This window comes from Rana temporaria, chromosome 1 (assembly GCF_905171775.1).
Source record: "Rana temporaria chromosome 1, aRanTem1.1, whole genome shotgun sequence".
Classification (NCBI taxonomy): Eukaryota; Metazoa; Chordata; class Amphibia; order Anura; family Ranidae; genus Rana; species Rana temporaria.
Window position 1 is genome coordinate 98490912 of NC_053489.1, and position 18957 is coordinate 98509868.

Genomic DNA, 18957 nt, shown 5'->3' on the forward strand with positions numbered 1-18957 from the left:
CCAAAAATATGTAGAAAATTACATATCGACCTAAACTGAGGGAAAAAAAAGTTTTATATATATTTTTTGGGGATATTTATTATAGAAAAAAAATTAAAATATTGTTTTTTTTCTAAATTGTTGCTCTATTTTTGTTTATAGTGCAAAAAATAAAAGCCACAGAGGGGATCAAATACCACCAAAAGAAATCTCTATTTGTGGGAAAAAAAGGACGTCAATTTTGTTTGGGAGCCACGTCGCACGACCACGCAATTGTCAGTTAAAGCGACGCAGTGCCGAATCGCAAAAAGTGGCCTGGTCTTTGGCCAGCCAAGTGGTCCGGGGCTTAAGTGGTTAAGAATGCTTTGATTAGCTTTGACTGCAACAGGGTGGCAAATTCGAGAATTCCTTTGGAAAGACTCAAAGATCAGCAGCCCTCAAAGACCAATGGATGACTAGCCTACAACAGCAAAACAAAATGATGTCCCTTTTTATGCCTTTGCACTTGGTTGCTGTTCTTCAGTATCTTTTTTGCAAAGCAGAATACTCTGCAACTTTGGTGACGCAACGAAATACAAGAGAGGATTAAGCGTGGTACTGATGCTGCTAATGGCGGTACATACTAAGTAAGCCAAATACAGGTTAGAAGTAGATGTACTACCAACAAGGATATTATGAACAAAAAAAATGAGATTTGCCGGCCCAAAACAGATGACAAAAATACTAAGCACAATCATGGCTAAAACAACAGCTTGTTTTTTCCTATCTGTGTTACCCATTTCTGAAGAACTTAATCTCTTGATGGTTGCAGCATAACAAAAAACTGTGACGATAAGAGGTAAGAAAAAGAAAAGTGCCGTAAAAGAGCTGAAATAGTACAGATAGAAGTTGCCCACTATCTTGTGATCTTGCACATCATGGCAAGTGGAGATTTCCAAGTTATTAATGTAGAAGATCTGCTGAGTTATAAGAAGTGGCATAGTGCTGGCTATGGATACCATCCAGATAAAGACACATACTATCCATGCCCTAGTCAAAGTACGCCAGGCAAGGGACTGTATTGGGTAAATGACAGCTAAGAACTTATCCACGCTCATACTTGTAATAAGCAGGATAGAGCAATACATGTTGAAATAAAATCCTGCAATGACGATATGGCACATCACATCTCCAGCCCGCCAGTTATTACCGGAAAATCGATACATTATGTTAAAAGGCATCATACAAACAAATAGCAAATCAGCAATTGTCAGATTTAGCATGTACACCACTGCCGGCTTTTTAATTTTGATTTTAATCAGGAATATCAAAAGGACTGCAATATTCAAAGGGAGGGACAAACAGAACACAGCCGTGTACACCCCTGGCACAAACTTGCTCAACCATTCGCTGTGGAGAAGTTTTTTGACGTCCTTTGGAACTCTTTTGTATGGATTGTTCTGAAAACTAACAAACAGTTTGGTGCCATCGTTTTTGATAATTTCTGTTTCTGAAAACGATAACAAAAATAACAATTAAAAGCTGGCATGGGATATTAAACACTAGCAACACCGAAGAATATATATAAAGTAGAGGAAGAAGCCCAAAAAAGAAAAAAAGTATTCCTTGCTGATATCTGAGGCATTACTAAGGCCCTTAAAGACCTAAGGTACATAAGGGTGCTGTTACTGACCCAAGGTACCAAAGGGTCTTTGCTTGAGAACTGCACTGCACACAAGGTAACCTAGGCTGGACATTAGAATCTATGGGTATCCAGGGGTCCCATCTACAACCGTCCTGTTCCTGCAGTAAACCAAGCAGAAAGCATGAATGGACAAATGTGCGTACTTGCTTGTCATTTCACAGGGGAGAATGCACTTGTAGGCAATTGGTGTCTGATGGGGTGGGTCATAACAGTACTTAGATGGGTTGGCTTCTTTTGCCTATTACACAAAACCCTTGCTGAGTGCTATGTTCTGCCTCAAACCATCTCTGCTTCTTCCTATCTATTCTCTCTTTCTGTCCATTCTCTCTTTGCTGTCCCATCATTGTCCAGTAGTACTGTACATTGTGTATTGCATGCAGGGCCGGCCTTTGGGGTGTACGAGCTGTGCGGCCGCACAGGGCGCCATGGGCAACAGGGGCGCCGTGCGGTCATCACAGCTCGCAGAATGTGAGTCGCAGTCAGTTACCCACATGATCATCACAGGAGTCCGACTCCTACGAGTCACAGCAGCAGCCGCTGCCAGGTACCCCTGCCCTGGGACTGGGTGAAGAGCAACGTATCAGCTGCGGCACCTGAAAAAAAATGGCTGCTGCCGGCCCCGACAGGCACACTGCGCATGCGCCGCCGCTGCTCAGAAAAGCCTGAAAACGCTTGGCTATTCTCGGGCAGAGAGCGCATGCGCAGTGGCCTCTAAGCGCCAGGCGGCGCCATTTTTAAATGCAAAGTCGCACCGTCCACCGAAAGGTAAGTCACACTGAGCCCCTGGCCCTGCATGCATCTACTTTTTCAGATAAAAAGAAAAAGTATTTACTTTTTATAGCCAGCCTACACACAGAAGGGGAGGAGGATATAAAGGACCTCTTTGTGTATGTTTAGGTGACCAGGGGGCGAGGGGTGAAGATGGGGGGGGGGCGCCACAGGATTAGCTCGCACAGGGCGCCTGAACACCTAAGGCCGCCCCTGATTGCATGCCTGTAAGTAAAGACCAACTGGCATGTATTATCAGATAGAAAACTTCTAATATCACTTAAGGCCAACACTGGAGGTTAAACAGCATACAAGGGTGTCTGTTTGTCCATTATGAAGAATGACAGATCACACCTAGACACATACACTTAGGGATCTAGGGCACTTGGCTGGAGATCTGGGGTCCTGCTTCAACTAGGCTTTAGCAACCCCCGTAGTTAAAAGCATGTTCCAGTTTTTTGATAATATGCTGTCTTTTACCGGTATCCTGTCCCCACTTCCGTGCCATGGCACATTACGTCAGCAGCTTGGCTCCCTCCACCTTCCCCTGCCACCAGTAGGAGAGCGCAGCGATGCCTCATGCATGCGCAGTAGGGACCCGGTGTATAGCCGTAATGCTTCACTACTTCACCCTTACTGGCAATTTCGGTGGCAGCACCCAACAGCTGATGGACTCCAGGACAAGTAAATGTCCTATTATTAAAAGTCAGCAGCTACAGTATGTAGCTGCTGGCTTTTAGTTTTTGCAGGGGTGGGTGGACCTCCGCTTTAAGGGGTTGACCAGTTCACATGGGGAACTATAGGTTTCCTGTTGCTGTTAATATTTTTGGTGGGCCAGTGTGCCTCATTCCCATTTATTTCCCAAGTATATTTGTTGTATTGCGGCAAAGACTGAAGATAACATATACAATATAATGCAAGATACATAATAATTTTTGCTAAAATGTTACGTTTTCAAATGAGTACAGTAAAACCTTGGATTGCGACCATAATTCGTTCCAGAAACATGCTTGTAATCCAAAACAATTTCCCCATAAGGAATAATGGAAACTCAAATGATTTGTTCCACAACCATTTATTCATAGGTCCTTCGGTTTATAGTCCATATAAAAAGATTATAGCAATGTGATAGGTTGTGTAACCATAAAATGGCCATCCACAAATGGAAGCCTTTATTAGGCAACATCCAGAAGGAGCTATAACGTTTAAAAGAGAAGAGAGGCGCCCCTAAGTGTAGAAATATGTTGCTAAATGTTGTCCCTTCATTAAATGTAACCATATTGCTACACTTAGAGGCGCCTCTCTTCTTTTTTATACTCAGTTGTGACATGACGTTACTTGTATATCAAGTCACAATTTATTAACTACTTGACCACTGGGCACTTAAACCCCCTTCCTAATCAGATACATTTTCAGTTTTCGGTGCTCTCACAATTTGAATGACAATTACTCAGTCATACAACATTGTGACCATCTGAAATTTGTGTCCTTTATTTCCCACAAATAGAGCTTTCTTTTGGTGGTATTTGATCACCTCTGGGTTTTTTATTTTTTGCGCTATAAAAGAAAAAACACTGAAAATTCTGTAAAAAAAATAAAAAAAATAAATTGTTTCTGTCATATTAGCAGGTATTGCGGAGTATTGGGGGTATTGCAGAGTATTGGGGGGTTAATGCAGAGTATGGGGGGTTATTGCAGAGTATGGGGGGGTTATTGCAGAGTATTGCTGGTATTGCAGAGTATTGCACAGGGAGGGATGGATGGCTGGATCTGTGACTGCATTTGTCACAGATCCAGCCACAGCAGCTGCTGCTGCCACCCGCTCTCCCCTCTCTCCTCTCACACTGTACCGATCGGTACAGAGAGGAGAGGGAGGAACCGGCGTCATCACATGACGCCGGTTTGTTTACAAGTGATCGCTCCGTCATTTGACGGAGCGATCACGTGGTAAATGGCCGCTATCAGCGACAATTTACCGCGATCTGTGATGCGCCGGGTCTTCTAGACCCGGCGCTCACAGATGATTCCGGGAGCGCGCCCCAGGGGGCGCGCGAGAGGAGGATTTTGGGAGAACGTCCCAGGGACGTTCTCCCAGAACAACTCCACTGTGCTGTAGAAGTGTTTTGTCTATAGCGCGGTGGTAAAGAGGTTAAAAATGTTTGCTTGTCTTGCCAAACGCTCTCAAACCAAGGTTTTACTGTACTAGTCAGTTCCAGTGTGCAAAGGTGTATTTGTTTTGGAAGAATAAATCACCTCTAATGTTGGGTGCTCTACATGTGGATGTTGCTGCATTATATAAAACTATTAGAATAGTTTTTTTTTTTACATTTTAGAATGGGGTGCCTTGAGACTGTCCATAATTTTAAAGGGTGCCTTGAGATTGTGTAATTTTTAAGGGTGTCTTGACTGAAAAAAGGTCCAGAAACACTGACAGCGAAACTAAATTAGCATTGCACACATTTTTAAGTACATACAGTATTTGCTATATTAGTACTGTTTGCTGTCTTTGCTATGGTAACTTACATACCTTCACATTTCCTGTTTATTGTTTTATTTTTTTTGTGATGGGTTCAGTATCTATGAGTTATATACTGTATATTGTATCTTATTTTGGAGCAATAACATTTAAAATATTACATAAAGCATGTCCCCAATGGGTACACAGACCACATTTCAACCTGATCGAAGTTCTAACCTTTACATACTCTATCCAACACTTTAATGGAAAACGTCGGTGGAATTGGCTTTTTGCTTGGTGATAGACATTTTAAGCACTCCCATATTGCCTTTAAAAGCATGGACTTACAGAGTAATCAGTAGAATATTGCTACTGAAAATGTGAAATAATGGTAGCACTTTATTTAGGTTATTTAAAAAACATTCCGACACATGCTTACCAGGCATTCCTAGGATTCGCTTGACTCGTGACTTGGCATCACTATGAACAAAACACAGAGAAAGTTACTGAGGTAAAGTTAATGATAGTGACTATAGCAAGGCTATGAACATTGAAGTTTTTACATTTTCATAAAGCAGATCAAAAAATTATTATTCAGAACCCGTAATGTTAAAAACGGCACATTAAAAAAACATTAAGGGAAAAAAATATAATCACAGGCAGTCCCCGAATTACAAACGTCCGACTTACAGACGTGTACTTAAAGGGGTTGTAAAGGTAACATTTTTTTCCCTAAATAGCTTCCTTTACCTTAGTACAGTCCTCCTTCACTTACCTCATCCTTCCATTTTGCTTTTAAATATCCTTATTTCTTCTTTAAATCCTCACTTCCTGTTTTTCTGTCTGTAACTACACACAGTAATGCGACACTTTCTCTCTGGTTTAGCCTCTTGAGGGGGCGAGCAGGAGGGTCAGGACGCCCACTAACACACAGCTCTTTTCTCTATCTCTACCCTCCTGCTCACCCCCTCCCCCCTCAAGAGGCTTTCTCCACACCAGGGAGAAAGCCTTGCATTACTGTGTGGAGTTACAGACCGAAGAACAGGAAGTGAGGATTTCTCAGAAGAAATAAGGACATGTAAAAGCAAAATCGAAGGCTGAGGTAAGTGAAGGAGGACTGCACTAAGGTAAAGGAAGCTATTTAGGGCCATCTTGCTGCTCATTGCATGCTACCACCTACTGTCTGGCAGACCTATCAGCAATTCCACATCACTGTATAGCCAGTTATCCCTTCCCTATCCTATCCAAAACTTAAAAAAAAAATTTTTGGCTTGAGTTACACTTAAAAAATGTACTTGTTTCGAATTTAACTTAAGAACAAACCTACAGAATCTATCTTGTTCATAAACCGGGGACTGCCTGTATCTTATGCCAGTGGTACCTAGGTGAAGTTGCTGGGGCATTTGACTTCCGCAGCTGCAGGCACTGTGGAGCAATTCGTCTTTAGGCCTCATGAACACAGGATATTTTGCTAACTCTCCTAGGCTCCTTTCCTTCTGGCAGCCTCCTTTCACTTGCTGACTTTCACCTGCTGCAGGGTGAGCAACAAAAGATTGGTTCCAGTTATCCCCGCCCCCTGCTGCACGGATCACTATTGGATTTTGCTCACTGCTTGCTCCCCCCATGTGTACCCTTCCTCTCCTCCCCCGCCGGCAGCAGCTGCGGGCACACAGGGGGTCTTCAGGATGGAGAGAAGGGAAGGGGCCAGTAAATATGAAGCAGGAAAAACAAACCAAGCAAAATTGCAGAATTTTTCACAGTAAAGAATTTGCAGTCTTATTAAATGATCTTTTGAAAAATTGAATGAAATGTCTTACTTGTTATGCAGGCTTTCGTTTAAACTTTTCTCAACTTCAATCAAACCTTAAATAATACAATAATAATTTCAATTAAAGTTCAAGTCCAAACACAAGTAGCCATTATTCAGTATAAATTTCTAATCAGTTTTCAAGTGTAACTGTAGCCCAAACTTATTTTTCTTATTTTAGGATAGACTAGGTAAGCATTAGATCTCATGTTAGGTTATCCCTGCTGAGCCGGCGGCTGACAGGGCGGTCCCCGCACACTGTGCAGGGACCGCCCTGTCTTTTCTCCGCTCTCCCCTATGGGGGATCAGATGAACACGGACCGTATGTCTGTGTTCATCCGATCCGATCCGCAGACGGAAGAAAAAATAGGGTTTTCTTCCATCTGCAAAATCGGATCTTTGCGGAGGCGGGTGATTACAGGTGTCAGCGGATGTTTATCCGCTGACCCCCGCAATCACATAGGGACCAATGTATGTCCCTTTTTCATCTGCAAACGGATGGATGTAAAAGCGGACATACGGTCCGCACGTCTGAAAGGGCCCTTAGTGTCAAATACAAGTTTTTGCACTGCATATTCACACTTATGCCGCGTACACATAATCCTTTTTTCGGCATGAAAAAAACCCGATGTTTTTCGGCATGTAGAAAAAACAAAGTTTTTCCAACTTCATCATTAAAACGACGTTGTCCACACACGGTCGTTTTTAAAAAATGCTCTAGCAAAGCGCGGTGACGTGCAACAAGTACGACGGCACTAAAAAGGGGAAGTTCCATGCGGATGACGCCACACTTTGGGCTGCTTTATCTGAATTCCTGTTAGTAAAAGACGATTCACGCTTTTCTGTCTGTTACAGCGTGATGAATGTGCTTACTCCATTACGAATGGTAGTTTTACCAGAACGAGCGCTCCCGTCTCATAACTTGCTTCTGAGCATGTGCGGGTTTTTAACGTCGTTTTAGCACACACACGATAATTTTTTACAACCCCGAAAAACTACAACATTTAAAACGTCATTAAAAAATGCAGCATGTTATAAAAAAAATTGTAGTTTTTCAGAACCCGAAAAATTATGTGAAGCCCACACACGATCATTTTAAATGAATTTTTTAAAAAACAACTTTTTTTCAAGCCGAAAAATGATCGTGTGTACGCGGCATAACAAAAACTTAGTTTTTTTGACGTTAAAAAATGCAGCATGTTCGAAAAAATTTGTTGTCGTTTTTCAGAAGCTGAAAAACTATGTGAATGCCCACACACGATCATTTTAAATGACGTTTTTAAAAACTTTGTTTTTTTTCATGCCGAAAAATGACGGTGTGTACGCGGCATTATATTCAAGCAAAAAGTAAAATGTTGTTATTTTTTCAAAGACCATCCATAAATGTTAAGGACTTATTCACACTATTTGGCAAAAGTGTTTATTTTGCTGCTTGAAAATACAAGTAGAAATCGAATCATTCATTATTGAACTGGTTCAAATCTACAGTATCTTACAAAAGTGAGTACACCCCTCACATTTTAATATTATATTACTGTATATCTTTTCATGTGACAACACTGAAAAAATGACACTTTGCTACAATGTAAAGTAGTGAGTGTACAGCTTGTATAAGAGTGTATAAGAGTGTAAATTTGCCGTCCACTCAAAATAACTCAACACACAGCCATTAATGTCTAAACTGCTGGCAACAAAAGTGAGTACATCCCTAAGTGAAAATTTTCAAATTAGGCCCATAGGGCCAGATTCACGTAGAGCGGCGCATATTTAGATCGGCGTAGCGCATCTCTGTTACGTTACGCCGGTTCAATTTCATGACGCAAGTGCCGTATCCACAGGGTATTTGCGCCCAAATTTGCCCCAGCGTGACGTAAATTCCGAGGCGTAAGGCGGGGTAATTGAAAATGGGAAGGAAGTGGGCATGCTCCATTGAAATGAGCCGTGACCCCATGCAAATGAAGGGCCGGCCGTAATGCGCATGCGTGCATGATTATGCACCTCACTGGGCATGCTCAGAACTCGGCCCGGCGCAATCAGTGATATAGGAACTAGGCCCGGCGTACTTAGTGAGATACGCCCTGTGTATAAATAGGCCCAGACAAACGCCCTTCCATTGCAAAAGTACATCCATGTGTTTCCCTTCCTGAAGCAAGGTGCTTTTGTTCTGTTGTCTGTGGCTGTTTGTTGGTTAGTGTAGTAGTGTTATAGTAAAGATTTATTGGAGTAGGAGATTGTATTAGCTGTTTGTTTTTTCTGAGTGTTTTTTGTGTCTGTTTTTTCTGTGTGTTTTTTGGAGTCTGTATTAGCTGTCTGTTTGTGCTGTTTGATTTTGGTGTCTTGTTTGTGCTGTTTGATTTTGGTGTCTGGTTTTTGCTGTCTGATTTTTGTGTCTGTTTGTTCTGTCAGATTTTTGTGTCTGCTTGGTGCTGAGTGTTTGGTGGTGATATGGCACCAAAGAGGAGAAAGCTAAACTTCTCTGTTCCGGAGAAGCAAATCCTTGCTAGGGCCATCACCCGACATGGGCGATTTTTGCATGGCCCTGAGAGCCGGGACATCACCCCGGCCAGGAAGAAGGAGATCCTCCAGGAGATTACTGATGAGATCAATGCGGGGGGGGGACGAGGACCGTCAGTGGGATCGCAAAGAAGATCAATGATCTGAGGAGCCTGGTCCGTGATAAGCTGGCCAAGATTACAGCACATGCCAGGGGCACTGGAGGGGGACAGTGGCCCAGTGCTTCCACAGCCAGCAAGTGGTGGGCCTGCCTGGCTTTGAATCCGATGAGGCCATGAGGACAGGTAAGTTATTTTTTTTTCTATCTGGTGAGTAGCATGTGTGGGGGGGGGAGGGAATATGTGCCAAGTGTGTGGATCCTCCAACCTGTGTATGTTTTGTGTCATCCACAGATGGCCAGGAGAGTGCTGGGCCATCTGGCCAGTCTGCTCCATCCCCCGGACATCAGGCTGCTGAAGAGCCCCAAGAAAGGCAGGAGTCCTCAGGGCAGGGGAGTGGCCACAACTCACCTCATGAGGAGGTTGAGGGGAGGAGGATGAGGGGGGAGGTTGAGGAGGATCAGGTTGACATTGCCAGTGAAATACTTCAGCTTTTGGATGAGGCTCCCCCTGTGGCTGGCAGCAGTCAGGCCTCCATCAGGGGTAGCCCCTCCCTCTCCTCCCCCAACAGGCCTCATCTGCAGGCAGGAAGGCCACCCAGAAGACCAGGGGGTGGCAAACTTTCTGCCTGCAAATCTTAGGAGGGACCAGGCCCGTCAGACCCACCATCTGGGTCAGGTCACCCAGACTTTGGCCCAGATGGAGGACAGCCTGGTCTCCATAAAAGACTCCGTGAATGATGTGAGCACGAACTCCTTGGCGTACATAAATTGCTTTTGCGACCTGCAGACCGCCACAGCAGGCGTGGCCCTGGAGGTGAATGCCCTTACCCAGGCTGTCCAGGCCAATACGGCAGCCCTCACTGTGGGCCTGAACAGAATAGCCGTGGCCTTGGAGGGCAGACCAACAGGTGGACAGACACCAGGGGAGGCTCCTCCTTCCCCTGCTCCCCCCCCATGATTCTCCCCTGAGGGCCCGTGGCCGTGGCCGGCCCAGGCGTAGCTCACGCCTACGTTAATTTGGGATGTGCTTTTGATTTCATTTTTTTCTTATTTTTTGGTGATTTGTACTGTGATTATGATTTGTTTTATTTTTGTGAATGATGTATGAATGTGGGGGTGACATTCCTGCAGAAAAAGGGGTGTCACCCTCATTTGTGGTGGAGTAGGGATCCCCAGGACCAGGGAGAAGTGATCCCAGGTCCGTGTGAATGGTGTATGAATGTACAGTGACATAATTGGAGCCTTGGCGGGGCATTGCTGCTCCCCAGTACCGTGTGGTGTACTTTGGTCTAATCCAATTCGATGTGGATGTGGGGTGTGTGTGCTAGGGACCACAGTGGTGTGCATGCATGCATTCTCATTGTGCCATGATTAATGTGTGTGTTTACTGTGCAAAGATGCCTTCTGCGAGGCGTCTCCTGGCTGCTGTTCCCTCAGTAGACCGGGTAGAGATGGTCAGGGGGGGAATGTCTGGTTTCGGGGATCAAGTCCTCACGTATGTCAATCTCCAGGCCCCTTCTCACTGTGAAGTTGTGCAGCATGCAACATGCACCGATGATCTGGCACACAAAGTTTGGGGAATACAACAGGGTACCCCCAGACTTATCCAGGCATCGGAAACGGGACTTCAGGAGACCAAAGGTGCGTTCCACCACTGCACAGGTACGTATGTGTGCAGCATTGTATCTTTCCTCTCCTGGGGTTTGGGGGTTCCGGAATGGAGTCATGAGATGGGGTCCAAGTGCATATGCAGAGTCACCTGGAAGGGAAAAGACAGGAGGATGTTAGTCGTGCATGTGCCCCTTGTGATGTCTGCATCATGGGGGGGGACAGTCATGCCTGACACCCATGTCACTCACCAACCAGCCAGCTGTCCCCATACACGTTCTGTTCAAATTCTCTTGGGATGTTGCTTTGACGGTATATGTAGCTGTCATGGCTGGACCCTGGGTGTTTGGCACGGACATGCCATATGAGGTATTGGGCATCGCTATCACCTGTATATTGATGGAATGCCAATGCTTCCGATTACAGTACATGTGCTCTGTCTCACGGGGGGGGCTGTAGTGCCACATGTGTGCAATCAATGGCCCCCACGGTGCGTGGGAATCTGGCAATTCTGTCTAAATCTGTCATTGTCTTCATCCGCAGGTCCTCCTGGGTGGGTTTGATGATTTGGTTGGCCATGCGTCTGAGGATTGCAGGGACAACCTGGTGCACACATCTGCTAATCGAGGATTGTGCCATTCCAGCCACCACTCCACTTGTGCGCTGAAAAGAGCCAGTGGCAAGGAAATGGAGTGTTGCTATGACCAGTGGCTCCAGTGCATGTTAGCGGTGTGTTGGGCTGGTGATGTCATCCTGCAGGGTTGTGGTTAATTCCATGATGGCTTCAGGGCTGAATCTGAAGGTGCGATACACCTCAGAAGCAGGCATGCCAAAGACATCTAGGCGTGTGCGGTATATCCTCTCCTGTGCCCTCCTCCTCCTCCTCCTCCGTTCCCTCCTCCTTCTGCGTGCCTCTAAAGTCACTAGTATAGCTATGAGCATGGATGCCCCTGGCATGTTGGCATACAGATTGTTGTCCTGCAAGTGTGTGTGCTCAGCTCGTCCCTAACGGTGTTGCTTTAGCTGACCTGCACACGTCTGGTGCAAAGTTAAGGCTGCTTTTATAAGTGTAACTTTCCGCCGGGAAAACAGCAGATGCGCACAGGGCGTAGCCTGCGCTGCACAAGCGTACTTTTGTGGATCGCCGTATCTCCCTCATTTGCATCTTTGACTAGCAAAACAATGGTGCGTCTAGCGTATTTTGCGCTCCAAGATGCGCCGATGTAATCGTTTTACGTCGGACGGAAAAAGCTGGTTTTCAGGCGTATCCCATTTTGAGGATACGGCGCATAGATACGCACGGCGCATTTTTCAATTACGCCGCGCATCCCTAGATACGCCGGCGTAAGTGCTTTGTGAATCTGGCCCAAAGTGTCAATATTTTGTTTGGCCACCATTATTTTCCAGCACTGCCTTAACCTTCTTGGGGATGGAGTTCACCAGAGCTTCACAGGTTGCCTCTGGAGTTTTCTTCCACTCCTCCATGGTGATGATCACAGAGCTGGTGGATGTTAGAGACCTTGAGCTCCTCCACCTTCTGTTTGAGGATGCCCCACAGATGCTCAATAGGGTTTAGGTCTGGAGACATGCTTGGCCAGTCCATCACCTTTACCCTCTTGGAGGTGTTTTTTGGGTCGTTATCATGTTGGAATACTGCCCTACGGCCCAGTCTCCAAAGGGAGGGGATCATGCTCTGCTTCAGTATGTCACAGTACATGTTGGCATTCATGGTTCCCTCAATGAACTGTAGCACCCAGTGCCGATAGCCCTTTTGCAGCCCCCAGACCATGACACTCCCATCACCATGCTTGACTGTAAGCAAGACACACTTGTCTTTGTACTCCTCACCTGGTTGCCGCCACAAACGCTTGACACCATCTGAACCAAATATGTTTATGTTGGTGTCATCAGACCACAGGACATGATTTCCATAATCCATGTCCTTAGTCTGCTTGTCTTCAACAAATTGTTTGTGGGCTTTCTTGTGCATCATCTTTAGAAGAGGCTTTCTTCTGGGACGAACCTGTCCTGTTAAACCGCAGTATGGTCTTGGCCACCGTGCTTCAGCTCAGGTTCGGGGTCTTGGCAATCTTCCTATAGCCTAGGCCATCTTTATGTAGAGCAACAGTTCTTTTTTTCAGATCCTCAGAGAGTTTTTTGCCATGAGGTGCCATGTTGAACTTCCAGTGACCAGTGTGAGAGAGTGAGAGCAATAACACCAAATTTAACACACCTGCTCTCCATTCACACCTGAGTCCTTGTAACACCAACATGTCACATGAAACCAGGGAGGGAAAATGGCTAATTGGGCCCAATTTGGAAATTTTCACTTAGGGGTGCACTCACTTTTGTTGCCAGCGGTTTAGACATTAATGGCTGTGTGTTGAGTTATTTTGAGGGGACAGCAAATTTACACTGTTATACAAGCTGTACACTCACTAATTTACATTGTAGCAAAGTGTAATTTCTTCAGTGTTGTCACAAGAAAAGGTATAATATAATATTTACAAAAATGTGAAAGGTGTACTCACCTTTTGTGAGATACTGTATATGTTGCAGTATAGTTTGGAAGCAAAACTAAATGCAACTGTTTGCACCAAGTCCTGTTACACATGCTGCAGGCTGCGATACTTTGCTTCATGGCCGTGGCATTTTTTAAATGCATAGCTATACCCCCTTATGCCTCCAGGCAAGTGCCTTCGTTCTTTACTGTTTCCCTTGCTGTCTAAAGCTTCTGACATCTCAGGCATACCTGGCCAGTGGCGGTATTTTCCACTTCCTGGTCTGGATCCTTTATTGCCATCCCTAAGAGGGAGATCATGCCAGGCGGAGGCTATATGACAAGCAATTTTCTTCTTAATAAATGTGAGTTGCCATTTGTCTTTTTTACTTACCAATAAATGTGCTTTTAGTGTATATTCACACCACATATAGCGGGACTGCGTTGGGTGTCTATCCCATTCCCAGTGCAGTCCCACCGCAGGGACAAGGCAAAAATGCCTTGTCTCCTATGCGCCCTGTTCACATCACTGCGCTGATCTTGGCCCCACCGCCCCGGAATACCAGCCGATGTATTGCAACGAACCCTTAATACTACATTCAGAGTTCGCCCTCTGGTGTTCTTCTTTTGCATCTGCTGGTTTGGAGATTTCTTCAGTCTCAAGTGTGTTTGGAACAACACAGAGTTAACCCATGGTGTACCATACATGAACTTTAACCACTTGCTGACCTCCTCATGTACATATACGTCAGCAGAATGGCACGAACAGGCACATGTACGTACCTGTACGTGCTCTGCTTGACGTGGGTCGGGGGTCCGATCGGGACCCCCCCCGGTACACGCGGCGGTCGGTAAGCCTCAGGGAGCGATCGGGACGATGGCGCGGCTATTCGTTTATAGCCGCCCCGTCGCGATCGCTCCCCGGAGCTGAAGAACGGGGAGAGCCGTAATGTAAACACGGCTTCCCTGTGCTTCACTGTGGCGGCTGCATCGATCAAGTGATCCCTTTTATTAGGGAGACTCGATCGATGATGTCAGTCCTACAGCCACACCCCCCTACAGTTGTAAACACACACTAGATGAACCCTAAATGTTACAGCGCCCCCTGTGTTTAACTCCCAAACTGCAACTGTCATTCTCACAATAAACAATGCAATTTAAATGCATTTTTTGCTGTGAAAATGACAATGGTCCCAAAAATGTGTCAAAATTGTCCGAAGTGTCCGCCATAATGTCGCAGTCATGAAAAAAATCGCTGATCGCCGCCATTAGTAGTAAAAAAAATTAAAAAAATAAAAATGCAATAAAACTATCCCCTATTTTGTAAACGCTATAAATTTTGCGCAAACCAACCGATAAACGATTATTGCGATTTTTTTTAACAAAAATAGGTAGAAGAATACGTATCGGCCTAAACTGAGGAAAAAAAAAATTTATATATGTTTTTGGGGGATATTTATTATAGCAAAAAGTAAAAAATATTGCATTTTTTTCAAAATTGTCGCTCTATTTTTGTTTATAGCGCAAAAACTAAAAACCGCAGATGTGATCAAATACCACCAAAAGAAAGCTCTATTTATGGGGAAAAAAGGACGCCAATTTTGTTTGGGAGCCACGTCGCACGACCGCGCAATTGTCTGTTAAAGCGACGCAGTCCCGAACTGTAAAAACACCTTGGGTCTTTAGGCAGCATATTGGTCCGGTCCTTAAGTGGTTAAAGGACTCCTGCCTTGTCTCCATTTAGTTTGATCATGTGATGTATTTAATACACTTCTCTTGCACCATTTTATGTTTTATTTTTTTTAACTCACGCTGCAGAATTTGACGTGCAGCACTGCCAGTCAAACTCGCCCATTGAGGTCAATGGGGCAAAACTGTATTGGGAGCCCAAACCTTGGCTCACAGTTGTTGCGTGGCCCTGCAATGTAAAGAAAAGAAAAAGCAAAAGAAAGTAGCACCTGCTAAACATCTGCCAGCTTCCGCTATAAAGCCCTCTGAAAAGCAACCCATCATGGACTACTTATCAGAGAGCTATAATCGTAATTCTTACTGCTCTCTTACACCTTCTGAATGAACCCTTAAAGATGAAGTTTAAGTATGGTTTTTTTGCATAGCTACATTGAAAAAACAAACATGTGTCAAGCCTGGCTGAAGAGCCGCTGTTAGAAATCATGGGGCGCTGTACAGCCTACCTGATGGGGCCAACTTCCACCCCACCCTTGACCCCATCACTGGCCCTGCCTTGAAAAAAAATGCAGGTTTGTTGCCGTTTACATGTGTGTGCAAGACCTTTTTTTTTCTCTTTTATTGTGTAGCGCCCTCCTAGATAGATGCAAGTGAGGTGCTATCACAAGGGTGTATGGATGACATATCGGGGGGATGAGAAGCGTGTATAGATGATATATAGGGGGATGTGTATCATGTACAGATAATATACAGGGGGGATGTGGAACGTGTATAGAAGATACATAGTGGGGATGTGGAGCGTGTATAGATGATATATAGTGGGGATGTGGAGCATGTATAGATGATACATAGTGGGAATGTGGAGCGTGGATGATATATAGGGGGATGTGGAGCGTGTATAGATGGTGTAAAGGGGGATATGGAGAGTGTATAGATGATATATAGGGGGGGATGTGTGGAGGGTGTATGGATGATATATAGGGGGATGTGTGGAGGGTTTATGGATGATATATAGGGGGATGTGGAGCGTGTATAGATGGTGTAAAGGGGGATATGGAGAATGTATAGATGATATATAGGGGGGGTTGTGTGGAGGGTGTATGGATGATATATAGGGGGATGTGTGGAGGGTGTATGTATAATAAATAGGGGGTATGTGGAGCGTGTACAGATGATATATAATGGGGATGTGGAGGGTTTATGGATGATATATAGGGGGATGTGGAGGGTGTATGGATGATATATAGGGAAGATGCAGATGGTGTACAGATGCTACATAGTGGGACAGTTTATGAACAATCAAACACCGCTGATTGTTTCGTTTTCAGAGCTTCATGAGCAGAGAGCTAATGACTGTCAGTTACCATCTCTCTGCTCTGTGGGCTGTGGAGGGGGCAACAGTGGCCGACTCAGGCTCTCAGCGGATTTTTGAGAGGCTGAGCTGAGTGTCGGTCAAGGCGTGTGGGTGGATCCTGACCATATCATTGTGATTTTTCCCGGCCTGAACTGGCTCTGTGACATTAGTCTACAGCGAGCTTCAGCCAGCTGTCTGCTAAAAACAGGTCACAAGTGTAAGCGGGCACCTCACCCATTGACCACCATTGTGGTGTGGCCAATGTCTGCAGATTTAATAATTTTTATAGGGGTCCCCTGAGACCTGAATTTTTTTTCAAGGGTTCCTCCATTGTAGAAAGGTTGGGAAAAGCTGTAGTACATGGTTACTATTGCATCCATATTGTAACTCTTGTTGCCAGCTTTAAGTGAAACCTCTGTAGGACCCACAAAATCATAAACCAATCTCCTACGGTCTCCAATGTACAGTTAATTAAAAACAAAAAAAAACAAAAACCAGAGTTAGAAGAAAAATGAGGCATGAAAAGCAACCCTAAGAATGTTAATTCATTGTTGTGTTCATCTAATGCCATTTCAAAAACATGCGCTAGAATAAAGGTGATAGTTGTTAATGAAATATTGGTTAGGTATTCAGTATATGAACCAAATAATATTTATTGACTAAGGTCTAATGTTTACAAGATTAAAACATGTAGAAAGTTTGAAGTTTAAGAGATACCCTTCATTGGCTAACTTTCGGAATAATCTAGATGGCCTCTTCAGGCTTTACACATATATAAAGAGTATCTCCTAAACTCCAACCCTTCTGCATTAATTGATGGCTAACCGGGTGCAACACTCTACTAGTAATGCTAAAGCTGAAACAACCATGACTTTATGGTGTTATGGGACAAAAGCTAAAACTCATGCAGAAACAACTTACCTTCATCCTCCAGAGAATTACCACTTGCTGTAAAGAGTGCATTGGTCACACCAAGAATCAAGAACAGATACATTTTCATCTCTTCTACAGACAACTCAGCTTTGTCAATGGATAGCCTTTCAGTGCCTCTTCACCATCATTACCAAGGAGAACTAAGTTTCAGTTCCGGAAACAGCTACTATAAACTTTACCTTTACAGTATCAGACTAATTGAAATGCAAAACCATATTCAGAGTGGTGTGACTCCATATGTTAATATATGTATATATTTACACCATGGAACAAACATGTCTACTATTCATCGCTATGCAGGGCTGTGGGGGGTTGTAAGCCAGTGCCTAGGGCAGCAAGTCTGGAGGGGGCAGCAGCAAGCTTTAAAATGCACAAACAGGAATAACAGTTCATGTATTTTGTTTCTTTCTTCTGACCGCTTCTGGATATTGGCTGGTAAAGCGGCTGGAAAAGTTAGCAAAGTAACTGTAAAGGCCCATACACACAATCGGACTTTCCGACAACAAGGGTCCAACGGACATGTTTTATCGGACAATCTGTACGATCCATCGGACAATTGTTGTCAGAATTTCCACAGACAAAGGTTCACTGTGCATGCTCTCAAACTTTCCGACAACAAATGTGTTACGTCGGATCATCCGATCGTGTGTACACAAGTCCATCGGACTAAAATCCAGAGTACAAACACGCATGCTCAGAATCTCTCACCTGCTCCGTTGGGTTCTGGTATACCTGTAGTTTCTTTTTGCTTTATGCTTTTCCCTACCATAAGTAGTATATGTTATGGATGGTTTTATTCTTGTGTTTTATGTGTTTTTATGAATGTATAAATGTTTTTGGAAAAGTGTGTACAGTAATGTTCTGTATTTGAACAAAAACTTAATAAAAAGATATTAAAACAGATACGCAGATAATGACTTCAGTGCCTTGAATGCAAACTTTCCAAGTTATCAAACTGGTCAAATTACCTTTTAAGTTCAAAATCAGCCTGTAGAAATTAATATTTTCTTTCATATATTCCTCTGGAAAAAATCTATGTTCTATTTCATTTTTTTTTTTTTTGTGATCCTATTTCCAGTTACAGCAGTTTACTAATATGTCCATGTGAGATAATAAAATGTAAATTTCACGGAAGATGTTAATTTAAATGTACTGTACTATATGCAAACAAAGCTGGGTACATGAATATTTACATTATCATCTCCTACTTAATCACGATATACTGTCTAGGCATAAACGCTTTTTATATGGAGGCAGGAGCTGGTGAATAATGAGATGCCGGAAGAAGACAAATGCATTAGAATTATCTTTTTTATGTTGTCCTTGTCACATTGGAGGTCTAAGTAGAACTATGGGCAAATCTTAATTTTCCCATTATGGATAGAGTAAGGGAGAGTTATAACCTCTTTCAGATTATTATTTTTTGCCATCTGTGTCCCATCCCATTTTTTGCCATCTGTCCCCTGCTGAGTCCTGTGGTCTGTGCGTCTCCCGCTGAGTCCTGTGGTCTCTGTGTCTCCTGCTGAGTCCTGTGGTCTCTGTGTCCACTGCTAAGTCCTGTGGTCG

General features: G+C 44.1%; 1 protein-coding gene across 1 annotated transcript; it reads right to left on the reverse strand.

The window, feature by feature from the left end:
• Positions 1 to 269: 269 nt before the first annotated feature.
• Positions 270 to 17545, reverse strand: LOC120924808 (proteinase-activated receptor 1-like). The gene is made up of 4 exons (XM_040335818.1): positions 17380 to 17545; positions 6707 to 6752; positions 5329 to 5369; positions 270 to 1468 (listed from the first exon to the last, which is right to left on the reverse strand). The coding sequence occupies exons 1-4, from the start codon at positions 17456 to 17458 to the stop codon at positions 471 to 473; spliced, it is 1164 nt and encodes a 387-aa protein (XP_040191752.1). The 5' UTR covers positions 17459 to 17545; the 3' UTR covers positions 270 to 470.
• Between the last annotated feature and the right edge of the window lie 1412 nt (positions 17546 to 18957).